Source organism: Tetrao urogallus, assembly GCF_951394365.1.
Source record: "Tetrao urogallus genome assembly, chromosome: 9".
Lineage (NCBI taxonomy): Eukaryota > Metazoa > Chordata > Aves > Galliformes > Phasianidae > Tetrao > Tetrao urogallus.
In genome coordinates this window covers 17,801,403-17,821,151 of record NC_136822.1, presented here as the reverse complement: position 1 = coordinate 17,821,151, position 19,749 = coordinate 17,801,403, and the positions used below count along the sequence as shown (strand labels likewise).

Sequence of the window (19,749 nt, the reverse complement as noted above, 5' to 3'; positions counted from 1 at the left end):
ATGCAATGCGTTACAAGGGAGGAACACCTTTCAGATAGCATTCCAGAAAAGCTGTATGCAGAAGTAATAATTCTGTCTTGATTTCTGTTTTATAATAATCTATTTGTCACTATTTTTAAAAAAAGTGTAGAAAAAATATACCTTTTATTATAATGCCTGTTATTTTAAGTGATTTAAAGCAATGGTCTTGGACTTGGGGAGACAAATTAAGTTAGACACTACAACCTCCACTAAGTGCAATAATAATCGTAAACGCAAATTTTAAGGGCAAGCATATGTACTGTATCATTTATTTATTGCCTTTGGAAAGTTACTGTGGAATAGGAATACAATAAAACAAGTCATAAAAAAGGCTGATTAATTTTATGACTTGTGTTATCGTTTGTAGTTATGTATGCTAAATGTAAAGGCAGTAGGGCCGCACACTTCGTGTCTTAAGCTGTTGTGGTTAGGACAATTATTGCTCTCCATGCATGGCTGACTAGGTATTTTAAAGATAAGCTGATCTTCTCAACAACCAATAAACAAAGACTGAATAAACAATAAAATAACTTTTTTTTTTAAAGGAGCAGTTAGGATGTGTGAAGATTGCTAACACTGTTTTTCAACATCTGAAATGCATGATGGAAGTCACGAATTTGGGTTGTCAGAAAGTACTCATACAAAAAGCTGCAAGGAGTTTGTTTTTCAAAGAGGTTTGTTTGGAGGCTGCAGTGTAGAATCACCGGAGGGTAACTTATTCTACTTTTGTATGAGAGATGTAGTGTTTGTTTTACCTCCCTGAGAAGGTGGGAATTCTGTGTGGCAAAAGATTTCTGGAAAGAATATTCCAAGCTGACTGTTTAGAAAGAGTCAATCCACATCCTCCTTTTCTGGTGAACACAGCAGCCTGTTTCCAGTTTCATGTCAAGCTTTTTAACCACAGTAACTCTTTGTGGTTTTTGTGCCTTTTCTTTTTTAATCTTAATTTATTGAGTCAGGCGGCTCTGTCGCAACAAGCCTTGCTTAATTCTGTAATGCATTCATGATACACTGTGCTTTGAAATAACAGTATGGCTATCAGTGTCTGGAGCATATACTTTCTGGAAGTGCTCAATAGTAGCTCTGAAGAGATTAAAACAAAAGATTGCTTTCATGATAAGAAATCTTGTATAACTATTTTATAACAATAACTAAAGCGAATATGCTGAACAGAGCAGGGCGTATGAGAACAGTGAAGGCTGAATTTGTGGTCTTCCTGTTGATTTGAAGAAGCTTAAGGGAAAGATTTCACATCTGACATAGAATTCATCATTTTTGTCAAAAGAGATGAATGGGCAATTCAGATGATTGGTTGGCTTAAAATTTGTTAGAATAAAATGATGATCATTCTCTTATCAGTATGTTTCAAAAAGCCAAGCAGTAGATTCATCAGTAATGATTAAACATTTATATATAGTTTTCTCACGCTGCCTCTTTTTTCCCTTAGCCTTGCAATTTTCAAGAGACATGATGTGATAGAGGGAGGACATGGGGGGAGACATCTGAGATATATCAGATACTTAAAACCCAAACAGTGGAGAGTGAGAATTAAGTTAGTTACTACCTTTGTATTAGTTGAAGTCAGTAATTAGATTTTCTTTTTTGTTTATTATGGTGCTTCTTTTGTTAATCCTCATTAATCTTGAAATTCTGTGCTCCCATGAACTTTTTCAAAAATGGGTAATTAGAAGGAATTTAAGAAGTATTGCAGAAAAGCTGTATGCTTCTGAAGCCGTTTTTTGTTGTTGCTTAGTTGTTATTTGAGAGAGAGAGAGAGAATGTTATTAGGATATTGGCTGGAACACGGTGCTTTGGTTTCAATTGCTATAAATTAGGCAAAGAAGCTCTCAAATAGAGCAAGGTTATAAAATGCAGCTATATAAATAAAGCATTCTCAAAATTGGTAACTGTCTTTGATACCAAGTGTGGTGCCTTCACTCCATATCACCATGGGACAAGGTTCAAAGTGAAACAAGAAATGAGGCGCACCTGATTACTTACTATCATAGAATGACCTGGGTTGAAAAGAACTTCGAAGATCATCCAGTTTCAACGCCCCTGTTATGTGCAGGGCTGCCACCCTGCCACATAACCACCAGACTAGGATGCCCAGAGTCACGTCCAGCCTGGCCTTGAATGCCTCCAGGGATGGGGCATCCACAACCTCCTTGGGCAACCTGTTCCAGTGTGTCACCACCCTCTGAGTGAAAAACTTCATCCTAATACCTTTCCTAAACCTTCCCACTATTAGTTTAAATCCATTTCCCCTTGTCCTATCACTGTCAACCCATGTAAACAGTAGTTATAAACTTAGACTCCAGGCAGTAGATTGTTATTCTATAGTTTTAAAATTCTCAATCAAATGAGTAGGAAATAACCATGCATTCTTAAAATCAGGTAGTTTGAAGACATGGCAGTAATTTGGTATGAGGTAACTTACAGATTTCAAGTTATATAAATACATAAAAATAGCAACAAAAGTAAATACTTTTCTACTTCAGAAATAAGTTCTGGTTTACATAAAGTCAAGGTATATCCTGGGTAGTATTAAGTTAAATTCTCCTCATTTTTCAGAGAATGCAGGGGGAAAAAAAATTGTCAATGCCTTTAAAATACAGTATTAGGAAGTGAGATTTGTTGCCAGGAGTATCATAAAGGGATTAAATTTCACTTCTGCTGTGTACTCCAAAGACTGCTTTCAGCTTTTTCATGCAATGTACTGAGCCTTTAAATCCAAGTCACTGTAAGCTGATTATTGCAGTACGTGTCTGTTAGCTTGACTATCTGATTTCAGAATGTGTGCAGACCCAAAATTAATTTCCTATTTCTTCCTTGTCAGTTGAAGACTAGATAGCTGATGTTGATTAAGGAAAAAAGAGAGTTAAGTCACTTGTTTTCAAAAGGATTTATAATCTTTTTGAAATGGGGTCTAAAGAAACATGTCTGAAGTTTTGTGTCTAGAAGAAGGCAAATCAGTTTGGGCTTGGAAATATTTTTCTAGCAGACTATTAAACTAGTCCTAAGCAGGCACTATAATGGCTCTAAGCAAGGAGATAGAAGAAGAGGTAACTTGCTTAATGTAGGTTAAATTTAACCTGCTTAATCAATGTGGGTGCCATGAGCTGTTTTCAAACTTCTTTAAATGACCAAAACATGAATCACAGAATCACAGAATTGTAGGGGTTGGAAGGGACCTCCAGAGATCATCGAGTCCAACGCCCCTGCCAAAGCAGTTTCCCTACACCAGGTAGGGAATAAAGGTACCAGTTACAGTGCTGGGAGCCCTCTAGATTAATGCATTTTTAAATTAAAGATTTAATAAAATTCTAGAACAGTATCTGCAGATTTGTGTAGCAATCATTTCATCACGATGTTGATAATAAACTTTGAGTAAATTGTATCAGAAGGCAAAAGGTAATTATGACTTGTACCCAAATTTATTATTAACTTGCTATGATAATTATCGCAAAGTAATATACTGTGGTCTGTTTTTAATGAACTGATTGGCTTTCATATTCTTTAGTGTTGCAGTTTTCACATAAAGGATGATATTATTGATAGCAGATAAGGTTTTGTCTGAGTAAAATAAAATGAAATAAATATTCTTGGTACATTTTATGAAGTAGAAGAAAAGATTGTATATCATTTTGCTTTTCTCAAATATTAGTGGAGGAGAGTGAGTGAAAATTTTATGTTAAGAGAATTTTAAAGTAAATTTACCAGATGAAGTACCAGCAAATGAGCCCTGAAGTATCTTAGAGATGTATTATTTTGATTTTATATGTTGCAGTAAACTCTTTGCTGTAATATTTGGTTTATTTTGGGAAGCAAAGCCAGGGAACAAGCTGTCAGCAGTGCAGTGGGAGGATAACAGCCCAGGTGATAGAGAGCAAAACGATCAGTGGAATATTTTAATTTTGGTCTGTGATGACAGTTGGGATGTGGGCACTGAAGCTTTGCCCTTAACCACAATGTGCTGTTGGTGGTGCAGTGCTTGGGCTGTCACGCCTTCCTGGGATGTCAGGGTGACACTATGGCCACTGTCAGGCAATTGTTAGCATTTAACTTAGAACAGTTTAAGACATTTTGCTTTTCTGAGATAGGAGTTGTGACCTTTCAGATGAGGTGAATGTGAATAGAGTCTATTATAATGCAAACGCAACATTTTAAAGGTATCTGCAGTGCCCTGTAGTTGGATGTTTTGTTCCATTCCCACAGACTCCAGGAGTCAGAGTAGCTAATGTGTCCTACCTGGGGATACATGGAATGGCAATAATTCTCTATGCAGAACTGGACTTTAAAAACAAACAAAAGTAACTATTTTTAATCAAATGTATTTTGTTGGCTTTACATTGTGCCACATATCAGTTGTGATGACAAATCTCATATATACTGGCTGCTTTACAAGCTTTTTTACTTTTGTAGTTATATAATTTCTTCAATCAATACCTGCTAAGCAAACAAAGCTGTGTTCTGCTGGCATAAGGATGTCACCAAAGGCTGTTCTGGCACAGTGGTTACTAATATGAAGGTGTACCTGTTCCCATGTCATTTAGCATATGATTCTTCTGTTTTTCTTGTTAGGGTTTTCTTGTTTGGTTGTTTTTTTTCCACAGTAGTGTCATGTAAATGAGGTATAATTCTGTGACTGTTAGAGAAAGATTGAACCGGGGAAATGCTTAGGTTGGGGAAACCTACGAAGATTAAAACAATTTTATCACAGAATTTTGTTAATCCTACTTGTGTGGTTTTATTTCTGATTTTGGTTTGCTGGGTTTTTACTGCTGTATTCTGTCAGCATATATTGGGTGAATATAATGTTTTTATTTTTACCTTAAGGAATAGAAACATCTTCTAAGATTACAAGTTTAATCTTCGCTACTAAAATTCACCTAAGGAAATGCCTTAGTAAGCCATGTTTCAATATCTGATTTCTTGTTGGTAACTTTTATTTTTAACCTCATTTTTTTTTTTCCTATTTCTTTTTTTTTTTTTTAGGAGGAATTTACATCTCTTTTACAGTTGTGGTCTGCAGATCTCTTGGCTGCATAGGCAGAAATTTAACGTTTTCTAAGGTGTTTTTTTTCTTATTGTATCTCTTAACAGACAAAAAAATAATCAGTCTCAGTATTCAGTCAGTCACAACGTACAAGACAATTTCTAATGTTATTGGATATTTGAAAGGATCTGTATTTCCTGGTAAGTAGTCCTTCATCATTTGAACTGATTATTTGTTTCACAATGACTAGGAGTCATTGCTGAGGTCACAGTTCTACTTTGCCATATACTGCACGAGTAACTATGTTGGTGCTTTTAATTATAAGATATGCTGTATTGCATGATTTGAATTAACACATGAGCTGTCTATATGATTTGAGAATATATTTTGATTTATTTTGTAAATTTAGCAGAATTTTGAGTTAAATAAAGCTATGACTCAATCCACTGCATCCCTGCATAACTCACGCCTCTCTGTAACCAAAGTGCCTGGGCAGCCTGATCTCTGCCTTAATTAAGCATGTATTATCAGATGTGATTGCAATGTACTAAAATCTGTGACTAAGTTCTTCATCATAATTTCTGCAGCCTTATTTTGTGTTAGACTCATGCCTTAAGCTAGTTTATACAGCTCTATGAATAATAATTACTGTTCTGTATGCCATCAGAATTAAGCATTAAGAACCCAAGGGTATTTGTGGTATAAAACAAAAAACTCCTTCCTCTTTTGATACTGTATGTAGGTAACATAACGAGAACAACATAGGAATGAAGATTATCTTGAGCATATTCTGTGCGTGACTAAATTTGCCTAAAAGTTGAAGTGTTTCTACATCATTAATGAACACTGTTCCTGACTACTGACTTACTGCCAAGTGTTGTTGACTCAATCCAATTCATACTGGGTAGATCACGTCATCATCAAGACTGTGACCACACTTCCCTTGATTAATGCCCTTTCACCATCTTTGAAAGAAAGGGTGACAATTTATCTGCAGTCTCCTAGAGCCAGGACCACTCATTTCATATTTTATATGATACAGTGGGGAAGGCAGCGAATCTTAATTTTTATACCTGTCACTGAAATAATAAGTGAATTTTTTTGTGAGCTCAGTGCTGCACTTTTCACTAGAATGATTTTATTTTTTAAAGCAAGCTAGAAAATAAGTAGCTCAGTGAATTTAGTTTCAGTAAAAGATTTAATGTCTTAGAACAATTTGAAGTTACTAGCCTGCTCTTGTTAATGTTTTGTAGGTAGCTGTCCTAGGATTTGAAACGTAGTAACTGTCGTGTTTAGACATACTCTGCTGTACTGTGAAATTGAAGCAGGACAAATAATAAAAAGATTTGGAACTAGATGATCTTTAAGGTCCTCTCCAACCTAAGCCATTCTATGAATCTGTGATGACTGTTCTCCTGGTCTTTCTCAGTGCCCTGAAATATGGAAAGAATATCTATAAGGGTTGACATTTGGGGAGAGGTTCTTCACTATGTATCAGAATACACTCAATTAGTAACCTGTCAAAGGCGTTTCCTTTGTAAACCCATCTCATACAGAAGGTCTTACAGTGGAATCAGTCATTCAACAGAACTCTGCGTGGACTTATTAAAACACATCAGTCACACTACTAATTCATTTTGTTAAATACCATATCATTCTTTTGGAAGCAAAGTTGTTTCTTTAAACTAGAGAGTTAATATTTGGAATCTGTGATAATCCTCAAGAGATTACTATCTAGTATAATTTCTCTGATTGAAATGTGATTTATTCTTTTTCTCTGTATAATTGTAAACACTCTTTATTTCAGGATGAAATTTACTGCCTTTCATTTTATAAAATTTGTATTAAAAACTTTCTTCCAGTATCACCAAAACTGCTATTTCTGACTTACCTTTCTTTATCATTCACTATCTTTATTCCTCTGTCATGTTTCTTCTCTAAACCTGCAGTCCAGGTCTTTTCAATATCTCCCTACCTGGAAATCTAAGTCCTGATATCTAACTATTCTGGTTACCAACTTCTCAACTGCTGTTTCTGCAATGTCATTTTTGAGATAGGGTGGTGAGCACTGAACACAGTCTTCCAGGTGAGGGAGTGCAAATACTTTGTGTATTTTTTCCATATTACTGATTGTACTGCTACATCTTTTCTTTTCTTTTCTTTTCTTTTCTTTTTTTTTTTTTTTTTTTTTTTGTGGATACTCCTATGTATTGAAGATACTGTTTCCCAGTTACTTGTGTTGTTGTGTTTTTTTCCTAAACAACACTAACACAAGCATGGAACTTTATTAGATTATCTGTATCTCAAAATCCTGGCTGTAAAAGGGGGCATATACCTGATTTATAAGGAGAGAAAGTACTAAGCAAGCAATGGAGAGAAGGGCATGGGGTAAAATTTGGAAAGTACAAATATTTATTAATTTATTTTTAAGTAGTATTCACAGTCATTTCTACTCTATGACTGTCTTGCACATGACCATATTAGCTTTTGTCATTTAATGCCAGTAAGTATAGGAAGATTCTTTTCTCTTTTTTTTTTTTCTTTTTTTTTGTTTCAGACAGATACGTCATCATTGGTAGTCATCACAGCAGTTTGAATACTTACAGTGGACAAGAATGGGCCAGTAGCACTGCTATCATAACAGCATTTATACAGGCCTTGATGCTAAAAGTTAAGAGAGGATGGAGAACTGACCGGACCATTGTGTTCTGCTCCTGGGGAGGAACATCGTTTGGGAACATCGGTTCATATGAGTGGGCAGAGGTAAAATAAATTTAGAAGAAAACATTGCAATTATTATTGCATTTGTTGAAAACATGGAGGTACTATGGAATTACCTTATAGAAATTACTGTTTATTAACTGGTCTGTGACAGCTGTCTGTGGACATTCACACATTCCACAGCACATCTAATGAAACATCTTTGGAGGCAGTTTCTGTGGAGCAGAGTACGTGTGATAGGAGGAGAACAGTTGCATTGACTACACAAACATTTCAGTATCTCATGACTGCCACTGGTTCACTTTCTATATATTTGTGCTTAAAAGTTAGCTGCAATCTGACAAGGAAAATTCCTTGGGCTCTTTTCCGTTCAAAAGAATATAAATCAGCTCTGTGAAAGAAAATACCTCATCAGTCTTGTTTAATTGTATATGAATGGAATTGATTTCAGTTGATAAATTAAAGGAGTAGCTAACAGATATGTTCATGGCTGCGGAATTAAAACAGTAGAGAAAATGAAGAGTTAATTTATTTTTATCATGCTTGAGAAGCAGCTAGCTGCCACTGAAGTTTCATACTTCCAAAACAATTATTCTTCAAAAACAAGAGGGGGTGAAAAAATCAAATTGAAAAGATCCAGGCTGGAAGCAAAATCTGTTTAGTTCCACTTCAAGTCAGCTTTACATCAGATGTAATTGTGTTACACCCCTTCTGTTCAGTATGAAGAGCCACTTCATGGAAAGAGTAACTCATTACTGAGGAGGCAAAGGGTGTTTTTGTGTTTTTTTTTAAGAGATAATAATTGAAACAGTTTGTACATACTTTTTTCTTAGTCTGAGACATAATAAAGTGACAACACTGAGAAAGTTATGCAATTTAAATCTGAATTTGCTCTCTAAAAATTAGAGTACGTTTAACTGTTGATAATGATTGCTTTTGAAGTTTGTCTTCTGTCAGGCATAAGTGTAAAAGGCCTTCACGTCGTTTCACAGTATGTAATGTTTTCATTTTTGGCCTTACAAGTGTAGTTATTTTTAATTCCTCATAGGCCTATTTCCATTTTGTTGAGCTGATGTGTGAAATGGAATTAAAACTTCTGCTATAGAGAGAAATAACACTAAGATATCCTTTGAAGTTTTTAACAGTGTATTGTAAAAACAGTAGGTAAGTATTACTTAGGGAAGCACAGAGGACAGAATCATAGGGTGCAGTTTTTCCCTTGAAGGAAAGGAAATGATAAAACAATTAATTATAACCATGTGTAGTAATAACTGTTGCTCTGCTTGTGTTGTAGGATCTCAAGAGAGTTCTTCAGAGAAATGTTGTGGCTTATGTTAGCCTCCATAATCCAGTCAGAGGCAATTCAACTTTACATCCTATCGCATCCCCTTCTCTTCAGCAACTGGCAGCAGAGGTTAGAAATAACATTTTCTTTCTTGTATAGCTTATGAGGTTGCACAAATAATCCCCTCGATATTGGTTCAGTTTTAGTAATTAAAGGCGGACATTGTTTTGCTTAAGCAGTTTAATTTTAACTAATATACATGAACAGTTTTTACTAAGTAAGCAGGTTAAACTTGATTTTAAAAATTTTAAGAGATTGGAAGGAGTAACTTACATGCTTCAGCACTTCATTATACCAAGTCTCACCAAACTTGCACTCCCTGCAGCTTTTGTACATTTTTGCGACTTAAAAGAAGCATATTTTATGCTCATTATCAAAAATTAGAATTTTCTTTTCCTAATCTGATCTTTACAGAATTTTTCTCATAATGTATTTAAGTCTGTACGTTTACCAGCTGTAATGTGGTACACATGGGGAGAGTATAAGTCTTACTCTATTAATATATATTGCATGTATGTCAGTTTCAGAGCTCACCTACATCTTTGTGACTTGCGTATAGTCAGGATATTGCATAGTTCTGCTGCTATCAGTGCGTGTAGGTTTTAAACTGATGACCTCATTGCTGTTTCTAAGATTGATGCCCTTATTGATAGTTAAGATGAAATTATAATATCAGATACGTACTAATATATGAAAGCAATTTAAAATAGAATGCATGAAACAGACTTCTAATTAAATTTCATGAAGCATAGGTTTTAGATGCTTTTTCTATAAATTTGCCAATGTAATATTCATTACGTTGCTCTGATTTTTCTTTGACTTGCCTCTGAAGCAGCTGGTACTAAACACTGCTTAAAGTATCAGCTTTAACTAAGTGGACCTTAAGGCTGATAATGCTTGGCAGTTTTTGTCAAACTAAATCAGTAAAATGATCTAATATTGGACAAATTGCTTATTAATAATGTTTTAAGCACTTTTCCTGTTTCCTGTCCAGTAATTAGATGATAATTTCAGAACAAAACAGAACAAACAAAAAAAAAAACCAACAACAACAAAAAGATTTTTATTATTTTTATTTCTGGAAAATGATTTGTAGTGTTATAAAAGTGTCTACAGGTTTTCTGGATATGCCTGTTACAATCCTATTACACCTAATAGTTATTGTGTTTGCAAAAATGCTGTTCTTACAGGTGTCTATCTTTTTTGCTAATTTGTTGGTGTCTCCAGACCTATCTCCATGAAAAAAGGTATTTCCCATTTGACAGGAATAAATTTATTACTTCAGGTCCTTGGCCTACTTGCTTTAATTTTATTTTCTTTCTTTGAATTCAGAATACAAACCATGACCGTCATTCCAAACTGTGAACACTCTCTAGACCTGTGCAGCAGCAGCTGCCTTTATTATCTGATTACTTTTTTGTTAAGATTTAATTCTTTTATTCTAACAAATACCATACTAGTGGGAGCATGACAGACATGATGTCAGTTTCAGAAAAACAGAAGTCTATTTCCACTTCAATTCTGTGGTGAGTTTGGACGTGATGTTCCTTGTATTTTGTAATTCTAGCAATGGCCATTGTGTACTATCCAAAAGTGCCGACACAGCCTCTCCTAGGAGTCCTGCCTTTTACAAGAGAATTAGTTAGTGGTTAGTTAAACATGACTAGTGTTTCATATTTTTCTTCTGTATATGCTCTCCATCTCATCTCTGTTTCTTTAATGTGTAAGGCTGTATTCTTGCAAATGTACCTCTTCTGCATGTTTACCCTGGAGCCCCATTTAAAAAGGACAAAATGCATGTAAGGTAATCTGTAAAATTCTGTTTGTAGGATAATATTATATGTAATTAATGCAGTGTCATACTTTCTGTGACATTGAAAAGATTTATAGGAATTACTGATTCTGAGCACTGGCCAGAATTCTAACTCATGTCAAATATTATGACAGTGATGGAGAAGCCTGGCAGAGATCTTCATATGTTCCCATGGGTACTCACAATTTGCCATGTATCTAGGAGTCTTTCTCTGGGAGACAGATCTTATAAAGAATATTGATGTTACTTCAAGCTCTTGCCAGGAATACAATGTAATTATAGATTTATTTCAAAATTATGGTAGTACAAACGTTGTAAGGTCTGTCTTTTTGGGTCTCAAATCATCTTGAAAAAATGACAAGTCAACTAACCACATAAGATTCTTGTTAACATATGAGGTAGCAAATAAATGCTTAAAAAGTCCAGCAAGAGACAAACGTTATTCTAATTTGTATTTAGTGATTCATCATGGAAGCAGTTCTCTGAATGTCAGTGTGTTAGAAAAGAAATGCAGATGAAAAAGGAATTCAGTATTAAGAATATCAATCTTTCTATAATTTGTGGATTCGTGGAAGATACCTTCCATGTGCCATTGGATTCAAGGCTACCTTCCTGTATTTGGACTCACTGGTAAATATCATACTTCTGCTGGTAGACTTGCAGATCCAGCTTGCGTTGTTTTTCCTGTTTGTAAATAGTATTGCCTTGCAGTTTTGATAGGTGTGAGGACGGGGAGGTGTTTAAACTTGACCATTAAGAACAGAGTCAGGTTTCACTCAGTCCCCACTGCTGTGCTGAAATTCCATCTTAGTAAAGCAAAGAAAGAATGTATTTCTAGGGGCACTTAATTCTTGTCACAAAAATTAACAGATAGGGTAAAGTAGAATTTGTCCTGTGAAAGAAAACTGGAGTGAAAATTAAACCGAGTGTGGAGCACTCAGTGAGTGCAGCAAGGACCAAAGCTTACAGACTACTCAGGAGAAATGCCCTCATGACAAGCAAGTACATGTCATACAGGAGTGTTTATTTTCTGAAATACTGGAACATGACTTTTCAAGAGCTGAATTTTGGACACTGTGTGAGCTTTCTGATCACTGTAGATTCCACAAAAATTCTCTTTTTAATTTTACAAGCTATAGGAAAAGTAAGGAAGACATTTTAGCTGAATTGTAGTTTGTATGAATATTATAGATCCACCAATAAAGAGAGAAGTGAGAAACCTGTTGAGTTGGGTGCTATGTGAGATCTGGTGATCAATGAGAGAACAGGATACGTGCTTGGCTAATTAACAGAGGCGGTGGCTTCTTAAAGATGTTTGACGTAAAGGCATTACATCTTTATTTTAGTGTCAGGTTTTAAAAGTGAGCTAGATAATCAGTCTGCAAATAGCAATTTTACATGCCTATCACTGGAATTCTGGTTGAAACACCGAATTACATGAAGAAGATAATTTAAATATTTGGATTAATTAAGCAAAGAGGAATTCAAACAATTCTGAGTCCTTGACATATTTAATCTCAATCTTTTTATATGACTATGCTAATTAGAGTCCACAATAACAGGAGGGAGGTTCTGCCAAGTTATGTTTTTGCCTACTGTTTTTTGTAAGAAAAGTGATTGTTAATTCGCTTGCTCAGTCAGTGAATCACCATTTCTTGGCAGTACATCACTGGTAAATTGGGTTTGGTTTTTTTGGCTGGCATTCATTCTCTGTAAGTAAGGCCATTAGTGAATTTTTTTTCAGTGAAATTTTCAAGCTAAAAATGAATAATGAAACTTATTAATTTATGTTTGATTTTAACCAATTATATGTCTATTGCTAATAAGATTCCAGATCTGCTGTTTCTTCTGGACCTAAAAAAAAAACTACTATTCCTCTCTCCTTAGGAACATTTTAAAGCTATAGAAGAATGGATTAGATGATGTTCTGTGTCAGAAACTAAGAAATGACTTTGCCAAGCAATATTCATGGTAGTTATTATTAGTTTTTAGTAATGAATTAAATGGCATAAAACATTTTTGCCATTTTAAAGTTGGTGTTAGAGTCTGAAAGCATTTATTTCACTTTCAAGTAGAACCAAAATTAAGCTTCTGTATAGATGCTTGCTCCTATTTCCTGATTTTGCATAAAAAAATCTTACATTCATATAATGTGGATTCTCTTCCTGTCATTGGAATTTCTAGATTTGCGTTGTCCAAGCAAATTAAATCTGTGTAATGTAATAAACTGTACTGTCCAATGAAACTGTTTTACCTTCCAGAGACTTTGTCATGATGATAGAAAGCTTTTTTCGTAATGATAGAAAACCTTTCAGTAGTCCAGAAGTAAACTTCTGGTTCCGAAAGAGGATAGATTGATGGCTCTGGATATTTTAAATTTTCTGCACACCCTCAGATAATCACGTGGTTTCTCTCACTGTTCTTCTAGTAATTATTAACTATGTCATGGAGTGATTTAATGGCTGTAAACTATACAACGCAAATAGCTTGTGGAAAATAAATATGCAAAAATTAAGTGTATCATCAAATAACTGAGAAGAGACAACATCTTTAAATCAACATTTTAAGATAAAACAAGTAGTGGTAGTTGTTTGCAGTTGTCACTCAAAATAATTAACTCCAAACACCTCAGAAATATCATAAATCATACTTAGAGAAAACCTTCAACTAAGGTTATGAAGCAGTTGCCTGCATAATAAAATGGCACTGAGGGTTCAGAATTGAGGGTGCTTTGGAACCAATTACGTCGTAGTGGGTTCTTGGGGCCACTGAGTTGAGAGGAAAAAATAACAATAATCTAAAGTTTTTTTCTGCCTGTGGACTTATGGATTATGGTTGTAAATTAAACACGGGGATGAATTGAGTTGTGGGCTTTTGGTCTGAGGTTTGTTTTTTTTCATGGTTCGTCCTGTTTTTTAGATAGAGATCTTTATGTTCTTATCTGATAACTATTATTGTCAATAAGCAGCAGCTGACTGCAGTGAATACCGGATGAGATCTGTGGTAAGAAGTTATTTCTGCTGTTTCCAAATTTTTGGACTTGCATCCTCATATTGTTCTCTAGGAGAAAAGAATAAGAGAGCCATTTGTATCTCAGGTTTGAGATGAGTTACTATACAAACCACTTAGTATTATTGCTGCTTCTACGATTAGTTGTGATGAGTAAAAGATGAATCAGGTAGCCTCAGGAAAGCTCCCGAATTATCGAATTGTTTCTGATATTCACAAAAAGGAAATTGGATTTGTCAGTCCCTAAAGTTTTGAATTTAAGCAAGAAAATGATTCACTTTGTACACTGAATATCTGCTTCAGAGAATTGATACATCTTCCTCAAAGTTAGTGTGAATTTTACAGTTTGAAATGAATTAATATGTCTCAGACAAGCAAGTGAAGTCTTCATTAACTTTTTTTGGCAGAGGTTGCCACTTGAGGCACATTGTTCTTCAACCAGAATTTTGCAGTGAGTTAAAATGGCAGAAAAAGTGTATGTATATCGGAAGTGAGAGTTGCAACTCAGAAGGAAAAAAAGCACCTAGAAATAGATTTCTCATTTTTATTTCTCATATTTGTGCACTGCTACAAGAAATAGTATTTTCATTCATTATATTATGATTTAATGCCTCTTCATAGCACAGCAGAGTATTTGGAAAAACACCTCTGCAAGCCCAAGTAGCTGACAAGCAAGTGAATCTTTCAATGAGCCTGAAAATAAGTGTTGCTTCTGTTCTGACAGTATCCTGAGCATCTGCTCATTCCAGGGTTCCCAAACCTACCCTCTGAGCTTGATGCTCTAGTATTTAATTCCACTTCTAAATAAAAGTGATAAGTCAATAATGATAAAGCCTATGATCATTTCATCTTTCTAACATCCCATACTTCACCGTCAGAGAGGCACAACTTACTCCATGCAGATTTTGCCTTAGGCCCTGGTGCTTATTCTAAATAACACTGTAGCTTTAGGCAAAATATTCTTAGAACTTGACTGAAAGCCTACCTGAGACCTTTTGAAAAGGGAGCTGTGACAGTGTTTGAAAGGAGGAGAGCTCATACATGACCATTAATTGGGACAATGTGTTTGTGTTCCCAGATAACACAAACTGCCTTCGGCTTCAGCTTAAATATTTTGGTTCTTACTTTTGAGGGAAATTATACAAGGACTGCTGCAGTTACACTGATGTAAAAGCCTATACCAACATTTCAAACTGCATGAACTGGAGTCTGTACGAATTTTTCTCCTAATATGATTTATTCCTTCCCCCTGTGTTTACTATAGAACACAAGCCTAACAAGGAACTTTAAGAATTCAATTTAATCCTTGACAGAGATTTCATCAGTATTATCATTATAGGTCTACATCTAGAGCTTGTTAATTAGCCAGAGCTCCCTCTGGATCTTTGTGTTTGCATCATGCATTAATATTTTAAGGCTGTCTTGGGTCTCCTCCATCAGAGTATTTAGTTTTAAAACAAATGGATAGCTTGCATACTTGTCGTATCAATGATCTAATGGATTCAGTGAGTACAAACAGATTCAAGCGATGAGCCGTAGGTGGTTATCCAACATTCAGGATTTTTGATGGTTGATTTGGAATTAAACTCCTCTTTGATCTCTGGTTGGGTGAGCTTTCTGGTGCTTTAAAATCATGTTTGTTTAATTTGTGCAAGTTATTTCCTTTTGCGGTCAGGTAGCATTCTCCACACGCTTGCTACAATACCTCTCTGACACAGTGTTAGTTTGAAAGATTCAATTAAATTTTAGGCAAATTAGTTAATTTAGAGAAATTGAAATTTACTGTTGGTCGTTGATAGTGACTACTTAGGATTCACCCTGGTGTCGGTGAATGCTGAGCTCTCTTTACCGTGAGGCAGAAATTAAACTTCAGCCCTTTTTAAAAAACATTTGAGTGCAAACAAACATTTGCTCTGAGGCTTCAAGTAGACTGCATGCTTGTGTCTTTGTTTTAATTTCCTTAATGCATGTGCTCCGTGGTTCTGTACTCTGAAGAGCATACATTACACTCTGAAGCTGTCTGCGCTTGTTACATCAGGATCAATAGATAATGTACTACAGAGGCATGCTAATGGTAAAGATGAGGGCAGAAACAACAGCAGCTCCCGGGCTCACTGAAGGGAAGATGATGAAATAGCAGTAGGGAGACTTTGCTAGGAGGTAGTGGGTCACTGTTGTTTTCAGGTTTGCTATGCAGATGATTGAGAAAGGCCATTTGTTTTGGCTCAGTTGTAACATGTATAGCAACTAAGTTGAAAATAATTGAAAGTAGTTCTTGATATAGATGTTCCTCTAATGCTTTTAAATGGAAATCCTTAGTCCCCTTAATGTACAATAATCCTGTTCATCTCCAAACATTATATTGAACTGTAGATCAGAGAGGTTGGGTTGTTTTTGTAACAGCATGATTGGCTCAAATTGTAATCTTTTTTTTAGTGCTTTGATAAGTCAATCAGACTGTACTCAAATGTGTTAACATGAAATTCAAATGAAATTTACAGTTGCAGGTAATAACTAAAGGTCATCTACACTGCTGTTTTTATCATAGTGTTTAAGAAGATAATATTCTTATAGAAAATAAGCTACTCAAATTTCAAGCCATCCAATGCCGTAGAAGACAGCAGAAGACAGCAACTGTTAGTATAATAGATGATAATTATCAGTGTTTCATTATTCTGTCAACATGCAGATGCTAAGAGAAACAATATTTGATTAGAAATGTGAGTGCTGAGGAATGTTCCTTTGCTGCTTATGTCTTAATAGCATGAAGATTAGGAGAAAAACACAGCTTAAGGAAAGGCATTTAACTTGTTACCTTTCCTTTGCTTTAAATAAAGGTTCATCTTTTCTTAAAGCCTTAGGTCAGCTTATTGTCTTTATTAGTATTATTGCTATTTATTTTTATCAGACTTGGTCTATAGTTTTGTAAGGAATATTTTATCTTTTTTAAAAATACACTCCTCATAACAAGTTGTTCTAATTTCTCCTTCCTTGTGATTTTTTTATTTATGAATAGATTTAGCATTGAATAACTTAATATCTCTCTCAGTCAATTTACAGATTTTTTAAAATTTCTTCCATTTCTTAGCTTCTGAAACTACTGTTTCACAAGTAGACTTGTCTTAAGAACATTGCTGGAATTGCTGGTCGCTCAGCATCTCTGAAGATCTTAGCCTTTACATAAAAGGTCAAATCAAATGGCGTGAACTAAATAGTAATAAGACAGGAGCATTTTCTGTTTTTCTACTAATTATTTCTTCCTCAGTAACCCAACAGTCTGCCAGTGCAAATTTTGTATTGTATGGGGAGCGAGTTCATTGCAGAACATGTGAAGGATGTTTGGTCGTGCTAAATTATGAAAGATCTCATTATAAGATCATTCTAGTGATTTTTTTCTAATTATTATTCCACAATCAGAAATACAGGTAACGGAAGTTCTCGGAATGAAAATAAGCAGGTAGATAATTTCTTTTTCATATTCCAATTTTTACATATCAAAGAGTAAGTGAAATATATCATAGAGCAAATATATTGCAGTGTAAATGTGTGTGCATGGCTCTCAGCACGGTTCTTTACCTTCTTAGGCCTAACACTGCCTGGTGCACAATTTCTACAAAGAATCTATTAAATGGGGTTTCATTTTGCCAGGGATCCATGATTTAGTTTGTTCAGCTGTTTATGCCAGAGCTGCAATCTGACACTCACTGAGTATGTTCAAGATCGCAAGCCAGAAAATAAGAAAGGTTGGGGCTATGGATCTGGGTAAACCCAGTGGATGTGTTTATTTTTCCTCCTCCTTCAATGCATCATTGTAATATCTTTCAGTCTATGCTTTTAAAAATACATTAAGTACTGAAAAGATATTCAGAGCTCTATGCAGCATTATTTGTGACATTAGAAGGGAAGAGGTCTGGCCATCTCCTGGGGGAAATTTAAAAAAAATGGCTTAGGAAATTAGAACTCACCTAGGCAGAGCAGCTCTGTATCTGAGAAATCTATGACAACCATGAAACCTGGGACTTGTACACTGATGGCATGTGAAAAGCTCTGAGCTTTGAATTCTGAGTTCTGAGCTTCTGTGACCCTGTGGATAGAACAGTATGCCAGGAGTCAATCAAGAGATTATTTTCAGCTCCCAGCTCTGCTCCTAACCTGCTTTTTGCTGCTGCATTGATTCATTTTACATCTCTGAAGCACACTAAAAGCAGACTGATTCTCAGAGGTTGTGATACTTAAACAGTCAGTGGAAGACTCGGGAACTCAGTGCCTTTGCAGACTGGGTGTTTGGTAACATGACTGGCTTTGGATAGATTCTGGTTATTAATGTCCGACCACTTTTGGCCTACTAGGACAGCCTGGGTTTTGGTTATGTTTTGATTATGTTGTCTCTTTAGTTAGACTAGACAATTTAAATACCCATGAAATTGTTTTGAGCTATATTTTTCAACAAGGTGGGTTGATTCTTGAAGCTGGGGCTAATGCTAAAATATATTGGCTAGTCACTCTGAATTAAGTCCAGAGCGGAAACGGTCAGTTTCTGTAGATAAGTTAGATGTACACTGAGCTTAATTGCATAATTATGTGATGATCATTTAAGGGAAATTTAAATGGATTAAATTCTTCAGAATTATGGAGTAGTTTGAGACGAAGTCTGTGGTGATTGATGAAACATTTCAGCTTTTCTTAAAGCTATTGGACCTATCTTTTATCTTCAGAGGACTGAGTAATTTCTCTCTTGTCCTTCCTGTAAGGATAGAGAAGTGAAACTACAATCTCTGTTGGAAAGACTGGAGTGATGCAACCCAGAATGAGTAGCGTTGCTGAACCTGATCATCATGGAGTTAGAATATAGTGGAATATGTTCTCTGTATTTCTATCTTTACATTTTATAGTGTGATAATTCCTTTAGGCATTTAGAAGTGTTTACAAACCACAGCTATTTCGATGGTGTATCAGCTTCTTGAAAACGAGGTGAACTTATCAAATTCTAATCCTCTTGCGTACTTAGCCAGCACAAAACATTAAAGAAATCATGCAGTTCTTTGCAAGTCTTAAAATGTCTCTATTTTATACTAATACTGATTAACTTATATTTCAATAAACCTGTGTTTCACAATATCTCAGTATGTATGTGACAGCTGACACTAGCGTTCATGCTGCTAAATACCTGGAAGAAAAAGCTTGAGTACCATTAAATCTGGGAAAGTACTGTTTTTTATGGAATCAAAAAGCATTTTACATCATTTAATTACAAATGCAATCATTCTCTGCTCAGAAATAGTTTGGATTAAAAATGAGATTGAAAAATACACACTATACACTCAGTTATTTCAGCATATTCACTGTGTTATTACTGTATGATCATTGCTGGGTGTTCATCATAAAGTGATGGGATCATACAATGTTTTCTGAATGTTACCATAAATAGGAATGACACACTGGATATTGAGTCTGAGGCAGTAGAAGATAAAGTCTTTGAAGTTACTTTATGTGCATGCTTGACAGCTTGATTTTATTAGTGCCAGAAGACAAATATGGGAGGACATCTCAGCTGGATGAGAATAGGTGTCTGGAGTAGATGATAGTTTGGAGAAAAGCAGCTACCATAGTGATGTTCTACAATTTCCTAATTACTTTTATTAAACTTTGAAATTCCTTCTATTTTTCAGATAGTGAAATTTTTGGAACTGTTGATGGCCATGCTTTCTAATTTAAGGTTTAAATACTTGATTGGTCTGAAATTCTGTTATCAAATGCAAACATACCTGCTTGATTTTTACCTTCCTTACCTTACCAAAACCATTAAAATTCCTTGCAGTTTGTACTGGGTGCCAGCAACAA

General features: G+C 35.2%; 1 protein-coding gene across 1 annotated transcript in view; it reads left to right on the top strand.

The window, feature by feature from the left end:
* The window catches only part of NAALADL2 (N-acetylated alpha-linked acidic dipeptidase like 2), a gene marked incomplete at both ends in the record, with an annotated part of 278,850 nt that overhangs the window by 196,357 nt on the left and 62,744 nt on the right, over positions 1 to 19,749 (top strand). Inside the window, 3 exons of the mRNA XM_079539540.1 lie at positions 5,128 to 5,220; positions 7,578 to 7,783; positions 9,036 to 9,155. Of these exons, the coding sequence (XP_079395666.1) occupies positions 5,128 to 5,220; positions 7,578 to 7,783; positions 9,036 to 9,155 (419 nt within the window). The remainder of the gene's footprint in view (positions 1 to 5,127; positions 5,221 to 7,577; positions 7,784 to 9,035; positions 9,156 to 19,749) is intronic.